General features: G+C 59.4%; 3 protein-coding genes across 3 annotated transcripts; 1 reads left to right on the top strand and 2 right to left on the bottom strand.

The window, feature by feature from the left end:
• Nucleotides 1-14: 14 nt before the first annotated feature.
• Nucleotides 15-9,793, bottom strand: WDR46 (WD repeat domain 46). Its single transcript, XM_004617668.2, has 15 exons — nucleotides 9,641-9,793; nucleotides 9,319-9,531; nucleotides 9,137-9,217; nucleotides 8,314-8,426; nucleotides 7,910-7,997; nucleotides 7,715-7,776; nucleotides 7,231-7,335; nucleotides 6,980-7,130; nucleotides 6,744-6,879; nucleotides 6,497-6,596; nucleotides 1,300-1,613; nucleotides 900-994; nucleotides 609-704; nucleotides 357-470; nucleotides 15-275 (listed from the first exon to the last, which is right to left on the bottom strand). Exons 1-15 carry the CDS (start codon nucleotides 9,704-9,706, stop codon nucleotides 174-176), a joined length of 1,836 nt encoding a protein of 611 aa, XP_004617725.2. The 5' UTR covers nucleotides 9,707-9,793; the 3' UTR covers nucleotides 15-173.
• A 321-nt stretch (nucleotides 9,794-10,114) lies between these two features.
• Nucleotides 10,115-11,244, top strand: PFDN6 (prefoldin subunit 6). Its single transcript, XM_004617667.3, has 4 exons — nucleotides 10,115-10,387; nucleotides 10,582-10,652; nucleotides 10,747-10,871; nucleotides 11,101-11,244. Exons 1-4 carry the CDS (start codon nucleotides 10,324-10,326, stop codon nucleotides 11,228-11,230), a joined length of 390 nt encoding a protein of 129 aa, XP_004617724.1. The 5' UTR covers nucleotides 10,115-10,323; the 3' UTR covers nucleotides 11,231-11,244.
• A 3,691-nt stretch (nucleotides 11,245-14,935) lies between these two features.
• On the bottom strand, nucleotides 14,936-23,747 carry RGL2 (ral guanine nucleotide dissociation stimulator like 2). Its single transcript, XM_055128555.1, has 18 exons — nucleotides 23,334-23,747; nucleotides 22,949-23,146; nucleotides 21,805-21,888; nucleotides 21,441-21,619; nucleotides 21,296-21,346; nucleotides 20,919-21,216; nucleotides 20,420-20,671; nucleotides 20,235-20,338; nucleotides 19,890-19,974; nucleotides 19,749-19,817; nucleotides 19,485-19,559; nucleotides 18,145-18,177; nucleotides 17,921-18,042; nucleotides 17,731-17,826; nucleotides 17,538-17,649; nucleotides 17,163-17,450; nucleotides 15,685-15,799; nucleotides 14,936-15,580 (listed from the first exon to the last, which is right to left on the bottom strand). The coding sequence occupies exons 2-18, from the start codon at nucleotides 23,105-23,107 to the stop codon at nucleotides 15,369-15,371; spliced, it is 2,334 nt and encodes a 777-aa protein (XP_054984530.1). The 5' UTR covers nucleotides 23,108-23,146; nucleotides 23,334-23,747; the 3' UTR covers nucleotides 14,936-15,368.
• Nucleotides 23,748-24,064: the final 317 nt, after the last annotated feature.

Genomic DNA, 24,064 nt, shown 5'->3' with positions numbered 1-24,064 from the left:
ACACGGTATCCAAAAACAAGCCACCTTCCTCTTTACTGCCCCTCCCACCCCTGCCAGGGCCAGTGCTCCAGGGCACGTGGGCAGGGCCCTCCTCCCCCAGCAGAAGTTGCTCGGCCCAAGGTGCAGGAATGTTTCCGAGAAAGAGTCATTCTTACGCCCGCCCAGAGCTGGGCTCAGCGTACAAATCTATCGAGCACAGATGGACGGGACCCAGCGGGCCTGGCCTCCTTCGTTTGCTTCTGGGACTGCTGCTTCAGGCTCTGCCGGACCTTGTCCTGGGTGAACAGACAGCAGTGGTGACACGGGGCAGGCGCCACCAGCAGAAACGGGTTCCCCACTCCCGCCTGCACACTTACCCGGTGCTCCTCATCCATGACCTTCTTCTTCCGTTTCACCAGGCTGGCCGTGGAGCTGCGGCCCTTCTGCTTGGGCTTTGGCTGGAAGGGAGCCTTGGCGTCCGGGTCGAAGCCCTGAGGGGGAAGGGGGAGGGCGTCTGGAACAGCCTGGGACAGGGCACGAGGCCACAGCCACCCAAGGTGCCGTCCTGGGAGGAGGGGACTTGGGGAGGAGGGCGGGTAGGGACTGGGGCCTCAGGACCACTTCCGTACCAGCCTCTCGATCCGCTCCTTCTTTCTCTGCTCCACAGAGATGACATCCACCTCTGCCAGGGCTCGAGGATCCAGACAAATCAGTTCTGCGGGGACCTGGAGAGGGACCGGGAGGGATGACAGGTGTGGCGGGAACGGAGGGCCTCGGGAGAGATGGCTCGGAGGGCTGGAGCACCCAGGGCTTGCTCCCCTGGTGTGGTCCAAGGCCCAGCAGCGAGCAAGCAGGCCCAGAAGGAACCCACTCCTCCCAAGCCTCCCCACCCCCCGCCCCCCGACCCCACGAAGCCTCACCTTCTCCAACAGCGCCTTCACCTCCCACTCCTGGCGCTGCTTCCGGCTGCGGTACGGATTACTCTCCAGGCCATCGAAGTTGGGCTCAGCAGCCCCTGGAAAACGGGAGGCAGGTGGGGAGCCCATTAAGACTCGAGGCCAGGGACAGGAGAGACAGTGGCAGACTCAAGGTTCTTACTTGATTCAACACCCCAATGTCACGCATACAGGGGCCCCTCAGCTCTGCCAGGGGCCACTCCTGCAGCAGTCAGGAACAGCCCCGAACCCCACCAGGTGTGGCCTAACTCCTTTCCCCCCTAGAAACGCTCCAGTCCATCCGCTCCCACCCGACCGAAGCCCTTTGCTCCTGGGTCTCCACCCACTCCCGCTTCTGACGGAGTCCAGTGCCTCGGCCACTTACCGGGCACCAGCATGCTGGTGATGCCACCGCTGTGGCCCACCCCCAGCACATCTTCGAAGGGGCAGAACTGCAGGCCGTGCACGTGGCCCGAGAGGTGATGTGTGAGGTAGACCTGCTCCAGGGAGGGCAGGCTGCCCTTGCCCTGCCCTGCCCAGACGTTGACCACGTCACCCATCCCCGCGGCCAGCAGGCCCCGCTGGGAGAAGGCCAGCTGCCCGACGCCCTGCGGCAGCGTCCGCGCGCTCAGAGGCTGGAAGGTCCCTCGCAAGTCAAAAATCTTCAGCTGGTGGTCCAGGCCAGAGGTGGCCATGTGCCTGGGGGACAGGGAGACGGGAAATCAGATCAGCAGGATGGCCGGAACACACTGAGGCCATCTTTGGGGGCAGAAAGAGATGAACAATGGGGCCCAGAGAGAGCCCCGTGGGCTGTAGTCGCTCTGAATGTGCCCCCAAACCAAAAAAAAAAAAAAATGTTCAAGAAAGGAAAAGAAACTGATGAATAATGACAGAAACCATTGCCATCACATCAAACATTTCTCAAGTATTCTCAGTTAAATGTAGTAGAACTATTTCAATTATTAGGGTACAATATACATAAAACTTACTATGGGGGTATTGGCAATAATAATAATAATTAAAAAAACAGCAAAAATACTTACACAGAACATTCTCTACCACTATGCTACATCCCCTTCATTTTGGGGGGCTTCTTTGGGGACATGCACCCAGAGGTGCTCAAGGGTTACTCCTGGCTCAGCACTCAGGAATCACTTGTGATGGAGCTTGGGGGATCAGATGGGATGCTGGGGACTGAACCAAGACTGGTGGTGTGCAGGGTACTCGGGGCATACTCTGGTGCTCAGAGGCCAAGAGGGGGGCAGGGTCTAAGCTGGTCAGTGGCATGCAAGGCAAGCTCCCTACAGGCTGTGCTATCCCTTTAGCCTTATGTAGCTGTGTGTGTAACTCCACCCCACCCCTTGGTTTTTAGGAGATACATGGCGATGCTCAGGAGTTACTCCTGACTCTACACTAAGGAATGACTCTCACAGGGCTCAGAGGACCATAGGGTGCCAGGGACTGAACCCATGTTGGTCGTGAACAAGTGTCCTACCCACAGTACTCTCCCCAGCCCCACTAGTTTTTATTTATTTATTTATTTATTTATTTATTTGTTTGTTTGTTTATTTTCTTTTGCTTTTTGGGTCACACCCAGCGATGCTCAGGGGTTGCTCCTGGCTCTGCACTCAGGAATTACTCCTGGCAGTGCTCAGGGGACCATATGGGATGCTGGGAATTGAACCTGGGTCGGCCGCGTGCAAGGCAAATGCCCTCCCCGCTGTGCTATCGCTCCAGCCCCACGCCACTAGTTTTTAAACAACAACAAAAAAATTTCTGTATTACTGTAAATCAGCTCTCCAACACTTTCTTCAGAAGCCACTCCTGGCGGTGCCTGGAGAACCATGTGGTCCTGGGGTGGGAACCAGGGCTCCCACATGCAAGCAAGTGCTCCAACCCTATGAGTCATCTCTCCCCAGCACTTATTTCTTTTATAATCTTAAATTAGATCATTTGGGGGCTGGGGGAGGAGGCATTCTTACTATTTCCTGTTTACTTAGGACTTACTCCTGGCTCCGTGCTCAGGGATCATGCCTGGAATTGCTCAGGGGACCACCAACGGTGCCAGGGACTGAACCCAGGTTTGCCACATGTGAGGCAAATTTAGTCCTTTTTTGATGTTTTGGGCTTCTGGGGCCACACCCAGCAGTGCTCAGGGATCACTCCTAGTGGCACTCAGAGACCCTCTGTGGTGCCGGGGATGGAACCTAGGTCAGCTGCCTGCAAGGTAAGTGCCTTCCCCACTGTACTATCACTCAGGTCCAAGTTAGTCCTTCTAATCCCTTTCACCAACTCAAGTTGTCCATGCTCTATTATTTTGTTTTGTTCTGGGATCACACCCAGTGATGCTCAGGGATTACTCCTGGCTCTGCTCTCAGGAATTACTTCTGGTGGTGCTCAGGGGACTGTATGGAATACCAGGAATTAAACCTGGGTTAGTGGTGTGCGAGGCAAGGCCATACCTGCTGTACTTTCGCTCCAGCCCCTGGCCCCTGTGATTTTAATTTCCCTTTTATAGACGAGGAATCAAGCTCAGAGAAAGGAAACCAGCGCTGGCCTTCAGCGCTGTCTGCCCTCAGAGGCACTGGGGGTAGAGAAGGGGAGTTCAAGGCGGTCACAGAGGACCTAATGTCCTTCTGCATAGACAGATGCAAGGATGGAGAAAGGGCAGGAGCAACTGTGGGGGTTGGGGATGGGTGGGGACAGACCAAAGCCATGCTTCAGGGGTGGCACATTTAAAATGTCTATATAGGGGCTGGAGCAATAACACAACGGGTAGGGCATTTGCCTTGCACGCGGCCAACCCAGGTTCGATTCCCAGCATCCCATATGGTCCCCCAAGTACCGCCAGGAGTAATTCCTGAGTGCAGAGCCAGGAGTGACCCAAAAAGCCAAAAATAAAAATAATAATAATAAAATAATAAAATGTCAAAATAGGGGTCTGGGCGATTACAGTGGTTTGGGCATTGCAGTGGGCACCTCATGTGGTCCCCTGAGCCCTGCCAGGTGTGATCCCTGAGTGCAGAGCCAGGAGTCAGCCCAGAGCACACCTGGGTGTGGCCCCCATCCAAAAAGATAGTTGAACCAGACTGGGGTCCAAGGTGACTTAAAGGGGTGGGGGGAGGCTGGAATAATAGCATAGTGGGTAGGGAGTTTGCCATGCACACAGGCCACCCAGGTTTGATCCCTGGCATCCCATGTGGTTCCCCAAGTGCACTGCCAGGACTAATTCTGAGCGAAAAGCCAGGAGTAACCGCTGAACAACGCCAGGTGTGACCCAAAAGTTAAAAAAAAAAAAAAAAAGCAATCCCCCACCAGTGCATGTTTTACACATTGGAGTCCCAGGCCCATGTGAAGGAGAAGGGGAGTTCAAGGCTCCCAAAATACCTAGCAGGGACTAATTAAAAAAATGTTTAGGGGCTGGAGCAATAGCACAGCGGGCAGGGCATTTGCCTTGAACTCGGCCGACCCAGGTTCGATTCCCAACATCCCATATGGTCCCCTGAGCATCGCCAGGAGTAATTCCTGAGTGCAGAGCCAGGAAGTAACCCGTCACCCAAAAAGAAAAAAAAAAAATGTTCAGGGGCTGGAGCGATAGCACAGCAAGTAGGGCGTTTGCCTTGCATGCGGCCGACCCAGGTTCGATTCCCAGCATCCCATATGGTCCCCTGAGCACCGCCAGGGGTAATTCCTGAGTGCAGAGCCAGGAGTAACCCCTGTGCATCACCGGGTATGACCCAAAAAAGAAAAAAAAATGTTTAGGAAGATGACAGAAACTGAAAGACAAAAAACACCGGCTGGGGGAACTTTGTGGGAAAGTAGGCATTTCTACCACTCGGGGAATTTGCAAGAAATCACATGACTAAGACAAGTGGGACAAAGGAACTAACTTCACAGTGTGGAGATGGTGAGGAAGCAGATCAGGACAGGACAAACAACAGGGGCTTTTTTTTTTTTTTTTTTTTTTTTTTTGCTTTTTGGGTCACACCCGGCGATGCACAGGGGTTACTCCTGTACTCCTGGCTCTGCACTCAGGAATAACTCCTGGTGGTGCTCGGGGGACCATATAGGATGCTGGGAATTGAATCCGGGTCGGCCACATGCAAGGCAAATGCCCTGCCCGCTGTGCTATCACTCCAGCCCCATTTTTTTTTTTTTTTTTTTACAGGGGCTCTTGAGTGACAGAGGGTCCGAAATCCCGTGCTGGGGAAACTCCGGAGGCAGCCTCTCGGCTCAGCCTGCTGTCCCGGTGCGTGTGCCCAAGGCTGTGTCCTCAGGCCTGAGCTTTGGCTGCTCCTGAGGGGAGGCCCATCAGGGGGCGGAAGCTGGTCAAAGGGCTAGCGGGTTCTTCCACGTTCTTTCGGTTTGGGGGCCAGACCCACAGGTGTTCTGGGCCTTCCTGACCCTGTGCTCAGGGATCACAACTGGCAGACTGCAGGGGACTCAAGTGGATGCAGGGGACTGCACCTGGGTTGGCTGTGTCCGAGGCAAGCACCCTGCTGCTGTCCTCTCTCTCCAGCCCAGAGTGTCACTGTTTTGGTTTTGGAGCCACACCCAGCAGTGCTCAGCGCTTACTCGCAACTCTGTGCTCGGGAATCACTCCAGTCTTGAGGGGCTCGGGGGAACCGTATGGGCAACCAGGGATCGAACCCTGATCGGCTGCAAACAAGGCAACTGCCTAACCCGCTGTACTACCGCTCCAGCCCGAGTATCACTGCTTGTCATCAGCTGTGAGGTCCGAGAGAAAGGAAATTTCCTCGGAGTACAGACTGACGGGGTAGCATCGACTCGGCTGGACACTCAGGGCTTGGTGGCGCCACACCAGGAGCACGAGGACGCAGGACAGCGCTCGTGGACGGCACCTCAGCACCAGCACTGCTGCCCGCAGTTCAAGCTGAGGCGATTCCTGCTGGCCACAGGCCCCGCCTCCTTGTACGAGAGGATGTGTTCAAAGGAAAGTGGGTAAAATCACTTGACTGATCAGTATTGGAAAATTAAACACTTGGAGTCAAATCTAATGACCTGGATCCCTAATTTGGAACCTCAGTTAAGAGAAATGTTTTTCTCCAAAAGACAAATGCAGGGTTGGGGAGAGAGCGCCAAGGGCAGGATCGCGGGCGTTTGGATTTGTTTGTTTGTTTGCTTATTTGTTTTCGGAGGGGGGCACAGGGTTTACTCTTGGCTCTGTGCTCGGGTATTATCTGGCAGTGCTCGGGTGCAGGGATCGAACCTGGGTCAGTGGAGGATCGAACCTGGGTCAGCCCTGTGCAAGAAAAATGCCCTACCCGGGGGCCTGAGCAATAGCACAGCGGGCAGGGCGTTTGCCTTGCAAGCGGCCAACCCAGGTTCAATCCCCAGCACCCCATACTGTCCCCTGAGCCCAACAGGAGTAGAGCCAGGAGCAACCCGAGCGGGTGTGGCCCCCAAACCAGAAAGAATCTCTAAAAAGAGTGGAGGTAAGGAGGTGTCCACGCTGGCCAGGCAGGCTCTAAAGCCCCCGCCCTCGGCTTGAGTCTATGCTCCTCCAGGCACGTTTCTGCCCAGCCAAACCCCTAAAACCTCTGCCCAAACAAGCAACTTACGTGCCTGTAGAATCTACTGCCACAGCCCGGACCCCACCACGGTGACAGAGAATCTTGGCCAGCGGCTCCTTCATAGCGGGACTCCACAGGGACACAGTACCTGGGGGCCGGAGGGGAAGAGCTACAGTGATTAACAGGGACAGTGGTGAGGAACCCTGGGAAAGGCGGGGACTGAGGCCACGGGGTGGCGAGGGCGGGAGGTTGAACGGGAAGACAACTCCACAGTCGGCGCTCAGCGGGGACTGACCATTGCTGTGGCCCAGGTGGATGACAGCATTGTAAGGGTTCTGAGTCATGACGTCGAGGCGGCCAGCCCGCGCGTTCAGAGCAGTCACGATCTTCCCCACGGACACGTCCAGGTAGGTCAGGAAGCCGGTCTCCGACTGCGACAGAGGGAGACTGAGCCCCCCGCTCCCCCCTCGTCCCGGCACCCAGCGGGGGACAATCTCGTCTCTCCCGTCGCTGTGCACTGAAGCCGCTCACCGCTGAGGCCAGGAGGAAGTGGAAAGGCAGGAACTCGAGGCGCGTGACGCGGTCACAGCGGCGGATGCAGTGCAGCTCGATGCCCTGGTTGTCGTAGATGTGAAGCCAGCGGTGCTGAGCAACGGCCAGCAAAGCCTCCGAGTGCAGAAAGCTGGGAGGGTGGGGGCGGGTCAGAGGGAGGAGGGCCCCGGGGCGCCTGTCTGTCCTGGGCTCTCTCGCCCCCACTGACCGCCGGCAGACAGGCCACTGACCGGATGTCCCGCACTGCCTCCATGACGTTAATCTCGCAGGTGAGCCTCTTCGTCACCCAGTCAAGGGCAGCCACGTGTCCCCGGCGCCCTCCGAGAGCCAGATGCCTATTGGAGGGGGAGGGAGGGAGGGATGTGGAGGGAAGAGCATCCTCGGACGGTCTGCAGGCCACTCCGTGCCAGAGAGGCGAGAGTCTGTGTGGTCCCCAAGGTAGCAACCCAGACACGTCCCCCTTAGTTGATGCGGTCACAGAAAGAGTCACAACTTAGTTCAAAAGCCATGGGAACGAGAGGTCAGAGAGACAGCACAGCCAGTAGGGCATCTGTCCTGCACACGGCCGGCCCAGTTTGATCCCCAGCATCCCATAGGATCCCCTGAGCACTACTAGGAGTAATTCCTGAGTACCGAACCAGGAGTTACTCCTGAGCATTGCCGGGGTGTAACCCAAAAAGAGAAAAAAAAAAAGTCACTACAATTCAACTTTACCTCCCAGTGCGAGAATAATTCAATCTGTAAGGTCCAAACTGTCGCAAGTTCAGGTCAAAGTGCTGGGCGAAGTAGAGGAGAGGGGAGACGAGTTTTACAAAGCACTGCTTCCCTTCAGTAATCCCGTCCTCTCCGGCCTACCTCCTTCTTGGTCTGTGCCACCCACCCGCCATTTTGTCCCACACTTGGGCCAACCTTGGCTGCGCTTGCAATGTCCACAGCCTCCACGATGTCAGCCTGGCGAATCGTTGCTGTGTCCTCCCCATCGTCCCCTTCCAGAAACCTGCAAGTGAGAAAGCATCAGGGGGCATGAAGCTTCCTCAAGGGACACGGACATTACCGGATCTAAATGAACATGAAGAACCGTCTCAGGGGGCAGGAGCGATAGCACAGCGGGGTGGGGCATTTGCCTTGCATGCGGCTAAGCCGGTTTGAATCCCAGCATCCCATATGGTCCCCCGAGCACTGCCAGGAGTAATTCCTGAGTGCAGAGCCAGGAGTTAACCCCCTGTGCATCGCTGGGTATGACGCCCCCCCACACACAAAAAAAAAGAACCCCGTCAGGCAGGAGCGGGGAGACCCTGTTAGGGTGCACTTACCCAGGCTCTTCAGCGAGCAGCAGTTCCGAGCGAGCCGCTCTGGCACTGGCTTCTTCTTCTTGGGCTTCCGCCGCCTCAATTCGACGTTGCGGCCCCGGCTCGGAACACAGCAGCTAGATCATCATTGCATAGGAGAGAAGTGGGGGGAAACTCAGAACACATGGTGAACGGTTTGGGCCATGTAGCAGCAAAGGATAGGGTTAATGTTTTGCTAACTTGCTTGATTGCTTTCTGTAACTTGCTAACTTGCTTGATCGATCTCTGTACAACAATACCTTGCAGAATGATCTAAGCTACACAAAACAAGGACCTGTTTCAGGAAATGAAACTGCCCAGACGCCTGGTAATGTTCAGGAAAGGCACGGACATATGGCGAAATTTACTCTAGCAAAGCAGAATGTCACTGATGACCCCCCTTGATCCCGAAAAATGAGGATGTTGATCTAAGTGACCTGGGAAAAATGAAGATGTTGATCAAAGTAACCTTGGAAAAATAAGAAAAATGAGAACGATCAAAGTAATCTTATTTACTAAGGTGTATAAAAAGAGCCTGAACTCTGTATACGGGGCTCTCTTTCTCTCTCTCTAACCCTCCTCTGCGTAGGAGTGAAAGCGGAGGGAGAGCCCCAGCATGCTGGTCTGAATAAACCCCCTTGCTGTTGCAGAAAGAGTTGTCTCGGCCTGTTCCTCCGCGCCTCCCGTGGGCAGAGATCTGCTCCACCCTAACAGTGGATCACAGACGGGTCCCCCTGGCCGCACTGTCACCCAACTCATCCACATCCTGAAACGCCTCCCTTCTCCCCTCTGGCAGGGGATGGCTCACCTTCTGGGATTTGTTGATGCGACGGAACTTCTGGGCCACCTCTACCTGCACGGGGGCGGGGCCTGGAAATGGGTCCTGTGCCTGGGGAGGAAGAAAGCAACTAGGAGGTAAGTCCGTGTGGCCCCCATTCCTTGGACCCACAAGGCGACTTGCCCCGCCACCCTCTCGGGACCCGGGCTCACCCCTGACAAGGTCCGCTGATGCTCGGGATCCTTCCATTCTCGGGCTCTCTTCGTGCCCGGGGGCTTCCTGGAGACCCGAGACTTCTTTAGGATGTGAGTGTTCTTCGCCTTCTGAGAGCGCAGCTCTCGAGTCCTCTTCTTGCGAGGGGGCCCTGGCGAGGCTCCAGCGGAGTTGGAAGCGGCGGTCTCTTCCTCCCAGTAACGCCGTGGCTTCTAAGGGCACACGGGCAGCCCTGATTGATGCTCCGGGGACCGCGGCCCGCCCCACCCGTCCGTCCCGGAGCCCTGCGCGACCCTCCCACCCCAGGGAGGAGGTCCGCACCTTCTTGACCTGACGTTTGGCCTTCTTGGGAGGGACACCGCGGCCCGGCTTAGGGGCGGTCTCCATCTAGTCCACCGAAGGCGTCCCACGTGCAAAACTCTCAGCTGTCCCACGGTCCGACTGCCAGCTCCCGGAAGCCCTCTTGGTCCCATCCAATCAGCACGCAGTGGGTCTGAAGCTCTCGAGGCACCATCTTGAAGAAGGGCGAGCGTTTCCGTGAAGGGCGGGACTTCCTGTTGCCCTGGTCGGACTATGCCCAAGCAATGAAAGACAGATAAGTACAGGATGGGACCCCCAAAGCAAGTGCGCTTACTTTTTCCAGTTTCATTACCCTACCTTGCTTGGAACCTTATGATTCTAGGCCTTTACAGCCGAACGCCACGCATTATACAAGTCAGGACTACAATTCCCGGCATGCCTCGGGAGCCAGTGCCCCGGGCCCCCTTTTCCCAGCATGCTCTGTTTACTTCCGGGTTTATCAACACTGAAGGGAGAGCGTGAGTGGAGCAGGGCTTCAGTTGAAGGACTGGGGAGCCCGTTTCTCAGGCCGGCTCCCTGAAAAGCTGCTGTGGCCCGGGAAGCTGCCTCGAGGAGAGCACTCGTTTCTGCGGGACGTGGGGGGTCGGGTACCTTCCGCAGCGTGAGCCCCACTCCCCAGCTTCCCGTAGGCGTGCGTCCGCGCCATGGCCGAGCTGATCCAGAAGAAACTACAGGGGGAGGTGGAGAAATACCAGCAGCTACAGAAGGGTGAGGACGGGCGTGAGCTCGCTGCTGCAGCCCCTGCCCGCAGCCCCGGGCCCCGCAAGACGCGCGATGCTGCGGGATGCTGCGGGATGCAGAACCGCCGTCCCCCGCCGGGGCCGTTTCTTCCCACCCCCTCTGCCCCGGACGCCGAGACATAGGTGAGGTCTCTGACCGCAGTCTCTCCTCTTGCTCCGCAGACTTGAGTAAGTCCATGTCAGGGCGGCAGAAACTTGAAGCCCAGCTCACAGAAAATAATATCGTGAAGGAGGTGAGCCTTGTGGGTAGGGGGGGCGGCAGTGGAGCGAGGAGGGGGCAGCCGGGAGTAGTTCTGATTCTGTTGTCTCCCACCCACCACCCCTCAGGAACTGGCCCTACTGGATGGATCCAACGTGGTCTTCAAGCTGCTGGGTCCCGTGTTGGTCAAACAGGAGCTGGGGGAAGCGCGAGCCACGGTGGGGAAGAGGCTGGACTACATCACGGCTGAAATGTGAGTCTGCCTTGCCCCGACCTTTATGCACTGGACACAGTGGCCTGGGGGTGTGGAAGCGCCGGCACAGCAGCTCCCAACGGTCAGGCCTCTCTCTGGCTCTCCCTCCTCTGGGCCCCTCCCTCCCCTACCTCTTATTGGTGGGCATTGGTCGTGCCTATCAATGTCTGTCTGCTGCAGCACGCGCTGATTTCTCCCTCCGTGCTTTGTCTCCCTGGCCTCTCCGCAGTAAGCGATACGAGTCCCAGCTCCGGGACCTGGAGCGGCAATCGGAGCAGCAGAGAGAGACTCTGGCTCAGCTGCAGCAAGAGTTCCAGCGGGCCCAGGCAGGGAAGGCGGGGGCTCCTGGGCAGGCCTAACTGCAGGGGGGCGGAGGGCAGGGGAGGGGGGGAAGCAGCTCGAGGGTCTGTACTGTGGCTAATAAAACATGAAAAAAATCAGCTGTTCTACTTTTGTCATAATTGTCTCCATCCATTACCCTCTCACCATGTACGTTACTCCCTGGCGTAGGAATTCTGGCGACTGGACTCTCTGGCACAGCAATCCGTAATTCTTTTTTTTTTTTTGCTTTTTGGGTCACACCCGGCAATGTACAGGGGTTACCTCCTGGCTTTGCACTCAGGAGTTACTCCTGGCGGTGCTCAGGGGACCATATAGGATGCTGGGAATCGAACCCGGGTCAGCCGCGTGCAAGGCAAACGCCCTACCTGCTGTGCTATTGCTCCAGCCCCACAATCCATAATTCTTGAAAAGGTCTGAGGACCAGAGCCGGAGCCATAGTACCTGGGGTACAGTGTTTCCCTTGCATGCGGCCAATTTGGGTTTAATCCCCGACATCCCCCAAGCACCACCAGGAGTAATTTCTGATTGCAGAGCCAGGGATAACCCTTTAGCATTTCCAGGTGTGGCCTCCAAAACCAGAAAGATCTTGGGACCAGAGGGATTGTACAAGAAGGAAGGCACTTGCCCTGCATGTGGCTGAGCCCACTGTGAATCCTAGCACCGCACCTGGCCTGAACACTGAACAGGAGCAATTCCCTGAGTGCAGAGCCAGGAGTGTGCACCACCAGGTATGGTCCTAATGCTAAAGCAGAAAAATACAGGCAGATAAAGGGCCTGAGAGATTGTACAGTGGGTAAGACACTTGCCTTGAACATGGGGTGACCCAGGATTGATCCTCAACGCCTCATATGGTCCCCTGAGCTCCCCCAGGAATGAGCACCGAGCCTGGAGTAAGCCCTATGCACAGTGGAGCACAGCCCAAAAGTGGAAAATAAAACCCGGAGGGCCAGAGTGATAGTGCAGCAGGTAGCGTGTTTGCTTTGCTCATGGCCAACCCAGGTTCAATCCTTGGCACCCCGTAGGGTTCCCTCTGCCAGTAGTAACTCCTGAGCGCAGAGTTAAAAATGAACCCTGAGCATCGATGGGTGTAAACCTCCCTGCACGCGCACGCACACACACACACACACACACACACACACACACACACGTCTAGAATGTCTGACCTACTTCCCGTTGGGATACATTCCTGCACTCTCCCTTATCTTTGGTGATGTACCCCTCAAGGCACCATGAAGGGTTGCACTGCAGCAAGCGTTGGGCATGTCAGAATGCAAACACTTCCAGGTAGACAAAACTGCAGGGTGAAAGTGGAGATAAACTGGCTCTGGTTGCTACTCTCCAGGCAGCCCAGCATCATCTTGTTTCTCAGCAGCCTAATTCCTTTAATGTTTGTAATATATATTATATAGTATATAGTATAATTTTATATCATATATGATGGGCTGGAGCCATAGCACAGCGGTTGGGCGTTCGCCTTTCACGCGGCCGACCCGAGTTCGATTCCTCTGCCCCTCTCGGAGAGCCCGGCAAGCTACCCAAAGTATGGAACCCGCATGGCAGAGCCTGGCAAGCTACCCGTGCGTATTGGATACGCCAAAAACAGTAACAAGTCTCTCAATGAGAGATGTTACTGGTACCCGCTCGAACAAATCGACAAGCAACGGGATGACAGTGACAGTGACCGTGTGGATTATATATGATGTTATATATGTCATATATATTATATATATATGTGTGTGTTAAAACTAATATCCAAAGCCAGGGAAAACAGGGCTAGGAGGACAGGTCAATGGTTGTGTGTGTGGGGCAGAGGGTAGGTAGGCTAGAGAAGGGAACAGTATGACAATAATAGCTGGAAATGAGGGGCTGGAGTGATAGCACAGTGGGTAGGGCGTTTGCCTTGCACGCGGCTGACCCGGGTTCAAATCCCAGCATCCCATATGGTCCCCTGAGCACCGCCAGGGGTGATTCCTGAGTGCATGAGCCAGGAGTGACCCCTGTGCATTGCTGGGTGTGACCCAAAAAAGCAAAAAAATAAATAGCTGGAAATGATCACATTGGATAAGAACTGAGTGCTAAAAGTAGGTAAAGGGATATTCCTGATAGCTTTTCAGTATCCATATTGCAAACCACAATGCCAAAATGGGGGGAGGGGGTGAGGAGAGGGAGGGGGGAGAGAGAAGCACCTGCCATAGAGGCAGGCGGAGGGGGCGGGAGGGTGATGGGAGAGAAATCGGGGCCACTGGTACTAGGAAATGCACATTGGTGGAGGGATGGGTGCTGGTGGAACACTGTGACTATATCCTAATCCTGAACAGCTTTATAAGGGTCTATCATAGTGATTCAATTGAACATAATAAAATCCAGCACAGCCCTTGGCAATGTTTTAAGTCTGCCTATCGTCCACCAAGTTCTTCCACTTTGTTCTTGCAAATTTGTGGCCACGAGTTCTGACTTGAAGGAGGTGGCTGCTACTTGGTAAGGGTTTATGGCAAGGGAAGAGAAAAACAGAGACCAGGGTGAAGGGGATGCTGGGAGGACTCAAGCCAGCGAAACTCTGGCATCTGGCTTTCCGCCCTCCACGGAAAAGATCCTGGTCCCCTGGTGTGTGCCTTCAGCCAGCTGCCCACTCACCCACTCACAGCAACTGCCTCGGACACACACTGCGAGGACAGAGAAATCGCTTCAGGTAGGGATTGAGGTACAAGATGGAAACACCCGAAATATGGTGGGAAGGTGTATCATTGTGGGGTTGGTGTTTGAATATTAAATGTAATCCAATATTGTGAACTACTTTATAAACTTAAAACCAAGCTCCCAGAAGAGAGTGACAGTTTCTTGCCCCCGAGCCTGGCTGTCTTCCCCAGGACCCTTTGGAGGGGGTGGGCTCCAGCTTCCCTCCCTGCCCTGAGCAGCTCTCCTGAGGCCAAAGACCTCCGGAGCCTAGCCACAGCCATGCTCAAGGCCCCTCTCCACACGTTCGGATGAGCCTCATGCATGAAGGTACCAGCAGAGGAACCCAGGTGTGTGGGACTCGGGGCTGAGACCTCCAAGCCTGCTCAGATCGGGACTGGGCCTCTTCCACCCAGATTTCCCATTTTCCAGTAGCTAGGCAGTCACAACCAGGGCCTGCCCCCGGCATCGTCTAATCCCACCAACGGCCAACATCCAGAGACTATAAAACCAGGCTCCCGGAAGCAACATCTTATAGCCTAGTTCTCCCTCTGGGAGAACCTGGCAAGCTACCAAGTGTTTCCAGCCGACATGGGAGAGCCTCGCAAATTCCCCATGGCATATTCATGTGCCAAAACCAGTAACAATGATGGGTCTCATTCCCCTGACCCTGAAAGAGCCTCCAATTCGGCACCATTGGAAAAGACGAGTAAAGAGATGCTTCTAAACTCTCAGGGCTAGGGGCTGGAGCAATAGCTCAACGGGTAGGGCATTTGCCTTGCACGCGGCCAACCTGGGTTCAATTCCCAGCATCCCATATGGTCCCCTGAGCACCACCAGGGGTGATTCCTGAGTGCAGAGGCAGGAGTGACCCCTGTGCATCGCCGGGTGTGACCCAAAAAGCAAAAAAATATATATAAAATAAAATAAATAAAATCTCAGGGCTAGGACGAATGGAGACGTTACTGAGACCGCTCAAGAAATTCGATGATCAACGGGATGATGATGATGATGACTTTGTAAAATAAAATTTTTTTTAAAGAAATTGCTTCAGGTAGTGTTTTGGTTTATTATCTTAGTGTTGTCACAGTGACAGGGACCTCCAGAAGAGGAAAAGAATCTCCTGCTAGAACCACCTTGTTGCCATCCCCTCTCCCCAGGACTCAGAGCCGCTAGGCTTTTCTTCTCCCCCTATTTCTAGGCCTTTCTTTGGCTCTTGGCATGCTAAGGTGGGGCCAGAGCCAGAGAGCAACCTTCTCCCAGCACCAGCCCTGGGCTGCACTGATGGGAAGTGGGGAGCGGTACCCAGGGATCCCACACGGCTGGATCCTCGGCCGGCTGCAAAGCCAGCGGCTCTTCACTGCCCCGGGGAGGCTGGCCACCTCTCCGGATTCCTTTCCAGTGCGGCGTGACTGCCCCCCTCGGGACGGCCACCCATATCCAGTAAGGCCACCGAGGGCTCTGTGGGTTGACAGAGCCTCCTCAGAACAGTGCACGGGCGAGCTTCCTCCCCGTGGCCTTGATCCTGGGGAAGGACCCGCCGCCTCCCTCACTCGGGGGGGTCCCAGAGGCAGCAGGGCCGCTGGCAGTGCCTGGGGTGGCCGCAGAGGACCTTCGCCGCTGCCGCAGGAGGAAGTCGTGTGACGCGCCATCCATAGCATAGAAGACGTTGGCCGAGGGAGGGATGGTGAGCTCTGTGGGTTCAGAGGAGGGACACTGAGCACTCGCTCCAGACGTGGCGCATTCCCACGGGGGTCCCCCCCCCCGCCCCCCGAGCCAGCTGCCCGCCGCCTCTGACCTCGTTCCCCTGGCAGCAGCTGCACGAGTTCATATTCTGAAGCCACTGCGGAATCACGATTGTTTTTCTTAAGGACACGACTGATGACACTTGGAGCCTTGTCCTGGCTGGTCACCTGGCAGAACAGGAGACCCAAAGCTGTAAGTCAGCCACGACGACTCCTGCTTCCAGTTCTTTTTCCCTTCCTTTACTTCTGCTTGAGCTTTGGGGACACACCCAGCAGTGCTGAGGGCTCACCCCTGGCTCTGTGCTCAGGGATCACTCCTGGCAGGGCTGCCCATCGAACAAGGCGGGGTCAGCCATCACCAAGCAAGCGCCTGACCCACCACACTGTCTCTCCAGCCTGTGTTCAGTACTTTACAGCAAATGACGAAACCCAGGATAGCGCTTCCCTGTCCGTCCTGTCAGCCATCAAGTTACCGGGTGACACAGGGCTACTTCCCTGCGAGGAAAAGGAAGTTGGTTCTGAAAACTGAATGTGGCCATGCAAGGTGTGGCAGCTAAGACAGAGTGGCCATGGAAACCAAATATGGTGGGGCCAGAGACAGCACAGGGCTGAAAGGCGCAGCCCTGCATGCGGCCGGCTTGGTTCCACCTCCAGAACCAGAGGGTCCTCTGGGCGCTGTCAAGGGTCATTCCTGAGCACAGAGCCAGGAGTAGCCCTGCAGCACTGCTGGATGTGTCACGAACAGCCCTTTACAAATTAGAAAAAATGGGGGGCTGGAGCAATAGCACAGCAGGTAGGACTTTTGCCTTGCACGCGGCCAACCTGGGTTCGATTCCCAGCATCCCATATGGTCCCCTGAGCACCACCAGGAGTAATTCCTGAGTGCAGAGCCAGGAGTAACCCCTGTGCATTGCCAGGTATAAACCAAAAGCAAAAAAAAAAAAAAAGGTAAAATTAAAACGTGAAAAGAAAAAGTGTTAAAAAAAATAATATTTTTTTCTAAGCCCATGCTTGTGCTCGCATATTCTCTCTCATACATACATTATAAATTTCTTCTTTTTGGGAGGGGGTTTGGAGCCACATCTCGTGGTACTCAAGGCCTACTCCTTGTTCTGTGCTCAAGGATCATTCCTGGTGAAGCTTAGGAATCACATGGGGTGCCAGGGACTGAACCCAGGTCAGCTGTGTACGAGGCAACAGCCCCCCCCAGTCTAAATTTTTTTCAATAAAAGCTATTTTGCAGGGTTGGAGAGACAGTACGGCCAGTAGGGCTCTTCCCTGGCACACAACTGACTGGGACTTTCCCCCTATATCCCATACGGTCCCATGAGCCTGCCAGGAGTAAATTCCTGAGTGCAGAGCCAGGAGTAAGCCCTGATCATCGCTGGGTGTGGCCCCTAAAACAAAACAAAAAGACTATTTTGCTTCACTAACAGCAATGGAAAAAACAAAGGTCATAGTTCAAACTGGAACGCTCTTCCCACTGGCTCTGCGAGCCCAGCTCTCGCCGGAGACACTCCTCGGGCCTCACCAGGATGCTCTTGTAGACGCTGCCGTCTTCCCCCAGCTCCATCTGGACCCGGATGATGCGGCAGTCAGAGGACCCCGGCCCTGAGCCCCCGGGCCCATGCCCGGCGCCCCCAGAGGCCCCCTCTGCGCTCCCACTGAGCGGGGAGCCGCAGGAGGCAGAGCGGCGGTGGCCCCGGGGGGGCCTGGGGGAGGTGGCCGGGGGCGAGAGGTGGCTGGGGTCGGCGCTATGCAGGGACGGAGACGTTTCCAGGGCAGAGTCCAGGGACGACACTGAAGGCCACTTCATGTGCTGAGGACAGGGAGGGAAGGGGCATGAGTGCGGGAGGGCCGGGGAGAAACCGTCAGGGTGGGCGTCGGGGCTGCGGACGCGGCTCACCTGGGCCAGGCGGGTCAGGAGTGGAGCGGGGGTTCCAGAGCCCTCATCTCCCCCGCCACCGGGCCGGTCCCAGGAGACAAGCGGGCTGGGGCCCCCCACAGAGCCCAGCACCCTGGAGAGGGAGGAGGGCAAGAGGGTCACAGATAGAAGGGCGAGTCCCCAAGACACAACCCGCCGCTGACTGGCTGCTCACTCTGTCCACTGAGAGATGACCAGCGCTGGCCGAAGCACCCGCGGGGCCGCAGGATCACTGGTACCAGATGGCTCCACGTCACAGGACACACGATGGCTGGGGAGCAGGTGCCAGGGGCAAAGGTCAGGACATGGCACCCCCAACATTCACTCCCGGCCTGTGTCCCGGGGTCCCAGCATCGCCCCGTTACCTCTGGGCCTCGGTCAGTGGCCGGAGTCCCCGCAGCCAGCGCTGGATATCGGGGTCGGGTCGGAGGTCATAGCCGCGACACTCATTCTGCAGCCGCCGCAGCTCGGAGAGGACAGCGAACTCCTAGGACGGACCGTCAGATTGTAGCAGGCCGGACTCGGGAGCCCCACCGCGCCCCCCGGGGTACGGACAAGGGGGCCAGCCCCGCCCCCCACACGCCCTCACCTTCCTCCGCTTGTCAAAATTGATGTATCCATTCTGCAAGGACAGAGGGGTGACATGAGAACCCCAGCGTGCCCCAGCCCCCCGCCCAGGCTCACACACGCCCCCCCCTCGGCTCAGACACCCCACAGTCTCCTGCCCTCGCCCCCCACTGCCCCTCACATCCAGCCGGACCTAGGAACTCGCCACACCTTGTTTTCACCAATATCCTTGTTTCCTGGGCCACACCCGATAGCGCCCAGGGATCATCCTGGCAGAGCTGAGGTGCCAGAGATCAAGCCCGGGTCGGACCCCACACAAGGCAAATGCCCTACCCACCGCGTCCTGCCCACTCTGTCCTCACTTCCATGTTCTATCAGCTGTTACTTAGCATGCCATTATTGACAGGATCATCAATGATACCATTAACATATACAACGTGCCAACACCACACACTCCACCAGTGTGTCCCCTTCAGCCCACCCAGTCCCCCACACAAGCCTCACCTAGAAAGTAAGCAACAGTGACAAAACCTGGGCCTCGGGTGCCCAAGCCAAGACCAGGCAGGGAAGGGGCACAAAGGGCGGCTGTGGAAGTAACAGGAGCGCCCTGGGGGAAGCCCGGGGCACTCTAGGGGTGAGCCAGTGCCTGGACATCAGGACCGCCATCGCTGGGGCGGGGGAGACAGCACAGCCGTAGGGCCCTCACTTTGCATGCAGTGGACCCCGCTCAATCCCCAGCACCATCTGCAGTGGCCGGGCACCGCCAGGGGGCGCACCTGAGCACAGAGTTCAGAATAGCCCTTCCGCACTGCCAGCTGCCGGCCCTGCTCACTTTACAGGGAGAATGTTCCCGCTCAGACAGGACAAGGAACCTGCCCAGGTCTCAGTATCTGTTTAGCACACTATCCAGGCTTACACTCAGGCATAGTCCAGAGAGCGGACAGGTGGAGATGAATCTCCCGGGACAGGACACAAGGGCACAGAGAGGTTAAGCAGCTTGCATGCAGGGAACATGGACCTCTGTGCAAGGGGGGGCCCACAAAACACCCGTTCCGCCGTGTGGGCGCGCACACACATGGACACACATGTGCTTGTGTGCGCACAAGCATACAGACACCCCCACTAACCTCCAGCTCTCTCACACACACTGTTCTCTAGCGCTCACACACACACCCACTGACCTCCAGCTCATACAAACACAAACACACTAACCTCCAGCTCACACACAAACACACACAAACACACTAACCTGCAGCTCATACACACACCACACTGACCTCCATCTCACACAAACACACCCACAGACCTTTAGCAAGCGCGCGCGCGCGCGCGCACACACACACACACACACACACCACTGACCTCCAGCTCATCCTTGGAGGCTGCATCCAGCATCACCAGGTCTTTCAGGAAAGTGCCGAGGTAGGGAACCACACCCTGCAGTCAGAGCTCAGGGTCAGGTGCCCCCCAGGGATCTGGGCCTCTCCATCCCCCTCACGTCCCCATCCCACTGCCTCTGAGGACCAAGTATCTCTTCTTACCCTGCCATGCCCCCTCCTGTCCCTCAGGCCAGTGGGTGCCCCCCGCCCCAGTCCCATCCAAGCCCTAGTAACTGCAGTCACTCACCCCACCCCGGAAGCCAGACCTCGGGGACTTCTTGGAAGTGGCCTCCAGGGAAGGCTGCAGCTTGGCCTCCTGGTGGGAGGGAAGGAGCAGATATGGGCGCCCGCCGGGCAGTGGGGACGGCCGGGCCTGGGGCAGCCTTACCTGCAGCAGCAGCTCCCGGCTCTGGGAATAATTATCCTCCTCCGAGAAAATCTGGCAGAGGTTGGAGAAGACTCGGAGGCTGTCCCTGGACCAAAGGCAGCAGCCTTAAGGACGGGGCCGAGGCCGGAGCGAGAGTGCCAAGGGGAGGGCATGTGCCTTGCCCGCAGCCGGCCCGGGTTCGATTCCCCGGCACCCCATATGGTCCCCCAAGCCCACCAGGAGTAATTCCTGTGCACAGAGTCAGGAGTAACCCTTGAGCACCACGGGCTATGGCCCAAAGATCCAAAAAAAGGGGCAGGGGCCGGTCTGCACCCCTCCCGTCCCCACCCGCCCCCGCCCTCCAACCTGGCTGCTTCCCCCCAGGCTGCGCGGAGCCTGTGGATGGGGCTGGACTGCAGGGCAGACACCACGGCGTAGACAGACGAGAAGTTCCGGAGCAAGCGACACTCCTGGGGGACAACACAAGCAGGTCGTGGCTGGGGGACGCCCTCCACGCCACAGCCCCCAGAGGTCACCCGTCTCCCACTCACCTCTGCCACTCGGATCCACTTCTCCAGGAGCCGGGCCCTCTGCGGGGGACGAAGGGGCCTCACGGTCACCTCCCCGGGGCCCTCCCCCGTGGAGGTGGCGCCCAGGACAGAGCTGACCACTGCCCCGGCCACCTTGTTGAACTGCGTGACAGTAGCTCGGACAGACGGGCAGAGGTGGGAATGGCCTGGCCGGTCTCGGTGACCCCACAGGGCCCCCAGGCACTGAGAGGGGACCAGGCTGAGAAAGAGTTCCTGCAGAGCAGAGGGCAGAGGTTATAAGGTCAGGGTCAGGGGTGAGCCATCTTCTACCAGCAGGGGTGCGAGGATCGCAGGTGGCCAAGGAACCAGAGGGGTACCAGGTGTCAAAGGTCACACCCCCAGGGGGAAAAGGGGGTAGAGGAGGCTGGATCGGGAAGGGGCGGAAGCAAGGGGAGGCGATGGAGTCAAGGAGAGGTTAGTACGGGGCAGGGGGCAGGAGAGTCAGAGGTCAAGGTCTCACCGCATCTAGCAGGGTCAGCTGCTCGGCCAAGTGGTCAGCGAGGAACACCAGGACATCCGTGGGGTCAGCAGGGGGGTCGCCGGGGAGGGCCAGGGGCTTAGGAAGGTCGGGGGCCTGGGGGTCCACCCGGGACCGAAGGTTGCGGATGAGGTCAGCGCGGCCCCCCCCAGCACCCTCCCCCGCTGCGTACCCTGTCCGAAGCAAGCAGCTCTCAAGCCGGTCAAGCTGACCCTTGACCTCAGAGCCAAAATCCTCAGGGTGAGAGGCCAGCCAGGTGGACAGTACAGAGATGGCTACCCTAGGGGGAGGGAACCGGCCAAGGGTGAGACGCCAGGGCCTTGGCTGGGGCCGCGGGCAGGGGGGAGCGCGTCACTCACCCCGCGCTTCTCTCCAGTTCCTCGACAGGGCCGGACTGCAGCGCTTCCAGCCTAGAGGAGAGACCCTCTCTGTCCGGACCCTGCGGGGGGCTATCCCAGCCCCAGCCTGGCCGCCTCCCTGACCCCCGTCCCTCCTGACCCTCACCTGTCGGCCACCAGTCCGAGCAGCGCGGGCGTGGAGACGAAGGCCCGGTGGGTGGCCAGGAAGGCTGCGGTGAAGGTCACGTCGGCCCCTGCCGTGCGGGGGTCCAGCAGGTGTCTGACCAGGGCCCCCAGAGTGCCAGCCCGGAGCCTTCGGGAAGACCGTGGGGGAGGGGTGGGGGCCTGGGGGAGACAGAGGCAGGCACTGACCCTTCCTTGGACCCGCAAGAGCCGGGCTCCTGGCCCTGCGGCCACACGACGGCGGAAGGCGGGTCTCCCGCCCTCCAACCTGGGCCTCGGGCCTCAAAGCCAGAGGCCACAATTGCAAGCACGGGGTCAGAGGTGAGAGGCCGGAGTCGGAGCCTCACCGAGGGCTGCAGAGACCGGTACTGGCGGCTGGTGACAGTGAACGTGGCCTCATCTTCCTCCTCATCCCAGACAGACACAGGGGCCTGGAGGAGGGGAAGGAGAAGTCGCGGATCCCCCCCACCCCCCCCAACCCCCAGACTCCAGCCTCCAGCCTCCAGCCCGGGGCCCTGCTCCCCGCCTCGGTGCCCCTCACCTGTAAGGGCGGGGGGCAGTACCAGCGGGTGCGAGGAGCGGGGGGAGCCGGTGACCCCAGGTCTCCCCCACTGGGGCCCAGACAGCCCCAGCGCCCCCCAAGTCGCCTCAGGGCCCGGTGGAGTGGCGGGGGTAGCGCAGGGGGTGAGGCGCGCTGGCAGGCACCCCGAGGCTGGAGGCTCCCGCGGCCCCTTCCCCCCAGAGCTGAACCCCGACACGGCGGCGGAGAAACGAGGTGCAAAGGGCAGGAGAGGGAAGCGGGAGCCCCGAAACGAAACCTCAGCCCCGGCGCCTCCGCATGCTCCGCCCTCCCCCACCGGAACCGGCTGGGCCCAGGATCGGTCCGTGCCCTGCGGCCCTGAAGGACCCCCCCCTCCAGTAGCCGCGGGAGCCGGGTGCAGGGAGGAAAAGGGGAAGCGGGGATGAAGTGGGGGATCGCCTCCCCGAGTCACGTGGGCCCGGCCCCTCCCCCAACGGAGCCCGAAAAACCAGCCGGGCCAGTCACCCTGCCCTCACCCGGCCTCTGGACCCGGGACTCCGGGACCTCGGGGCCGCAAACCCCACTCCTGGCGCCTCCCGGGGCCGGCGTCCCGCCGGGGGCCGCGCGCGGCGGGCGCCCACCCCGGCCCGCACCCCGCCCGGCCGGCCCCGCGGGGCCCCGCGCCGGCCCGAGGGGGGAGGGCTCACGCACCCGAGGGTTCCCTCCCCAATCCCCGGCGCGGGCGCCCGTCTCCGTGGAGACAAACCCCTCCCCGCCAAACAACAACACCGCCGCGTCGGGACCGAGCCGAGACGCGCGCACGCGGGCCCGGGCGACCCCCGGCCGGGACCCCCCGCACGCGGACCGGACGGACGCGGGGCCGAGAGGGAGCCCGGCGCGAACGGGACCGGCGCGGGGACCAGACCCCCGCGAGGAAGGGGGTCCGAGTGTGCACGCCCCCCGCCGCTCACCTCGTCTTCTTCCTCCTCCTCTTCCTCCTGCCCCCCGCCCGCGCCCCGGCCGCCGCCGGGGCCCCCACCCTCTTCGGGGTCTCGGCTCCGGAAGCTGCTCAGCACGACTCCCCCGGGGGGGCTCGTGTCCCAGAGCAGCCGCAGGGGCCGCGGGAGCATGGCCGGGTGGGAGTCAGCGGGGTCGGCCCATGGGGGCGCCTGGGGAGAGACCAGAGCGCGGCGGGAGTCAGGAGGGCGCGGGGAGTGGGGCGGGCGCCGCCGGGGGGGGGGTCCTGGGATGGGGGGGCCCATCGGAGAGGCCGGGGCGGGGGAGGGCCCCTGGTGGAGAGGGGGCAGTGGAGGGGTCACGGGAGCGGGCAGGGTCACGGGGCGCTCGGGCTCTGACCTGCTCGGGAGGGGATGGGGGCAGCGCGCGTCCCGGGCCGCCGTTCCCGCAGGTCTCCGGCCCCCGACGGAGTCCCCGGGCCGAGTCCCCTCCCCGGCTTTCCGCACCCCCGGCGCCCCCCCGCCCGGCTCCCGGGCTCTCCCGCCCTTTCCGCTCCCCCCACGTCCGCCCGCTCCGAGAGCGGGAGCCAAAAGAGGAAGGAAGTGAGGACAGTGGCCGGGGCCGCGGGCTCGGGGAGCGCTGGACTCTCGGGCGCCGGGACCCCCAAGCCCGGGGCGGCGGCCCCGCGCCGCCGGGCGACCCCCTGCGCTGGCCCCGAGGCTCGGGGGCGCACGTCGCCCCGCACCGCGCGGGATGGGCGTCGCCGCCGCGCAGGGGCCCGCGCGGGGCGGGAGGAGGTGACCGCCCCGGCCCCGTGCGCTGGGCGGCCGCGGGACCGGCCCCCGCCCGCGGGGCCGCACCCTCCCACGCGTGCAGCGGGCCGCGCGGTCCACGCCGCGTTTTCCGGGGAGCCCGCGGGGGGGCGGGGCCGGAAGCCGCCGCATCCGCTTCCCGACGGCGCGCGGGGTTCCGGCCGCCCGGGCCGGCTCGGCTGGACGCTGGAGGGCGTCGGGCCGGCCGGGAGGGCTGCCCGCGGCCCGGGTCACCCAGAGGTCACGGCCACTGCGAGGGACCCGGCTGCCCGAAGTCCCCGCTGGCGCCCGGGAAGCCCCGGGACGGCTTCGTGACCA

Source organism: Sorex araneus, chromosome 2 (genome assembly GCF_027595985.1).
Source record: "Sorex araneus isolate mSorAra2 chromosome 2, mSorAra2.pri, whole genome shotgun sequence".
Taxonomy (NCBI): domain Eukaryota; kingdom Metazoa; phylum Chordata; class Mammalia; order Eulipotyphla; family Soricidae; genus Sorex; species Sorex araneus.
The sequence above is the reverse complement of the archived record's forward strand: the minus strand, read 5'-3'. Positions and strand labels throughout refer to the sequence as shown.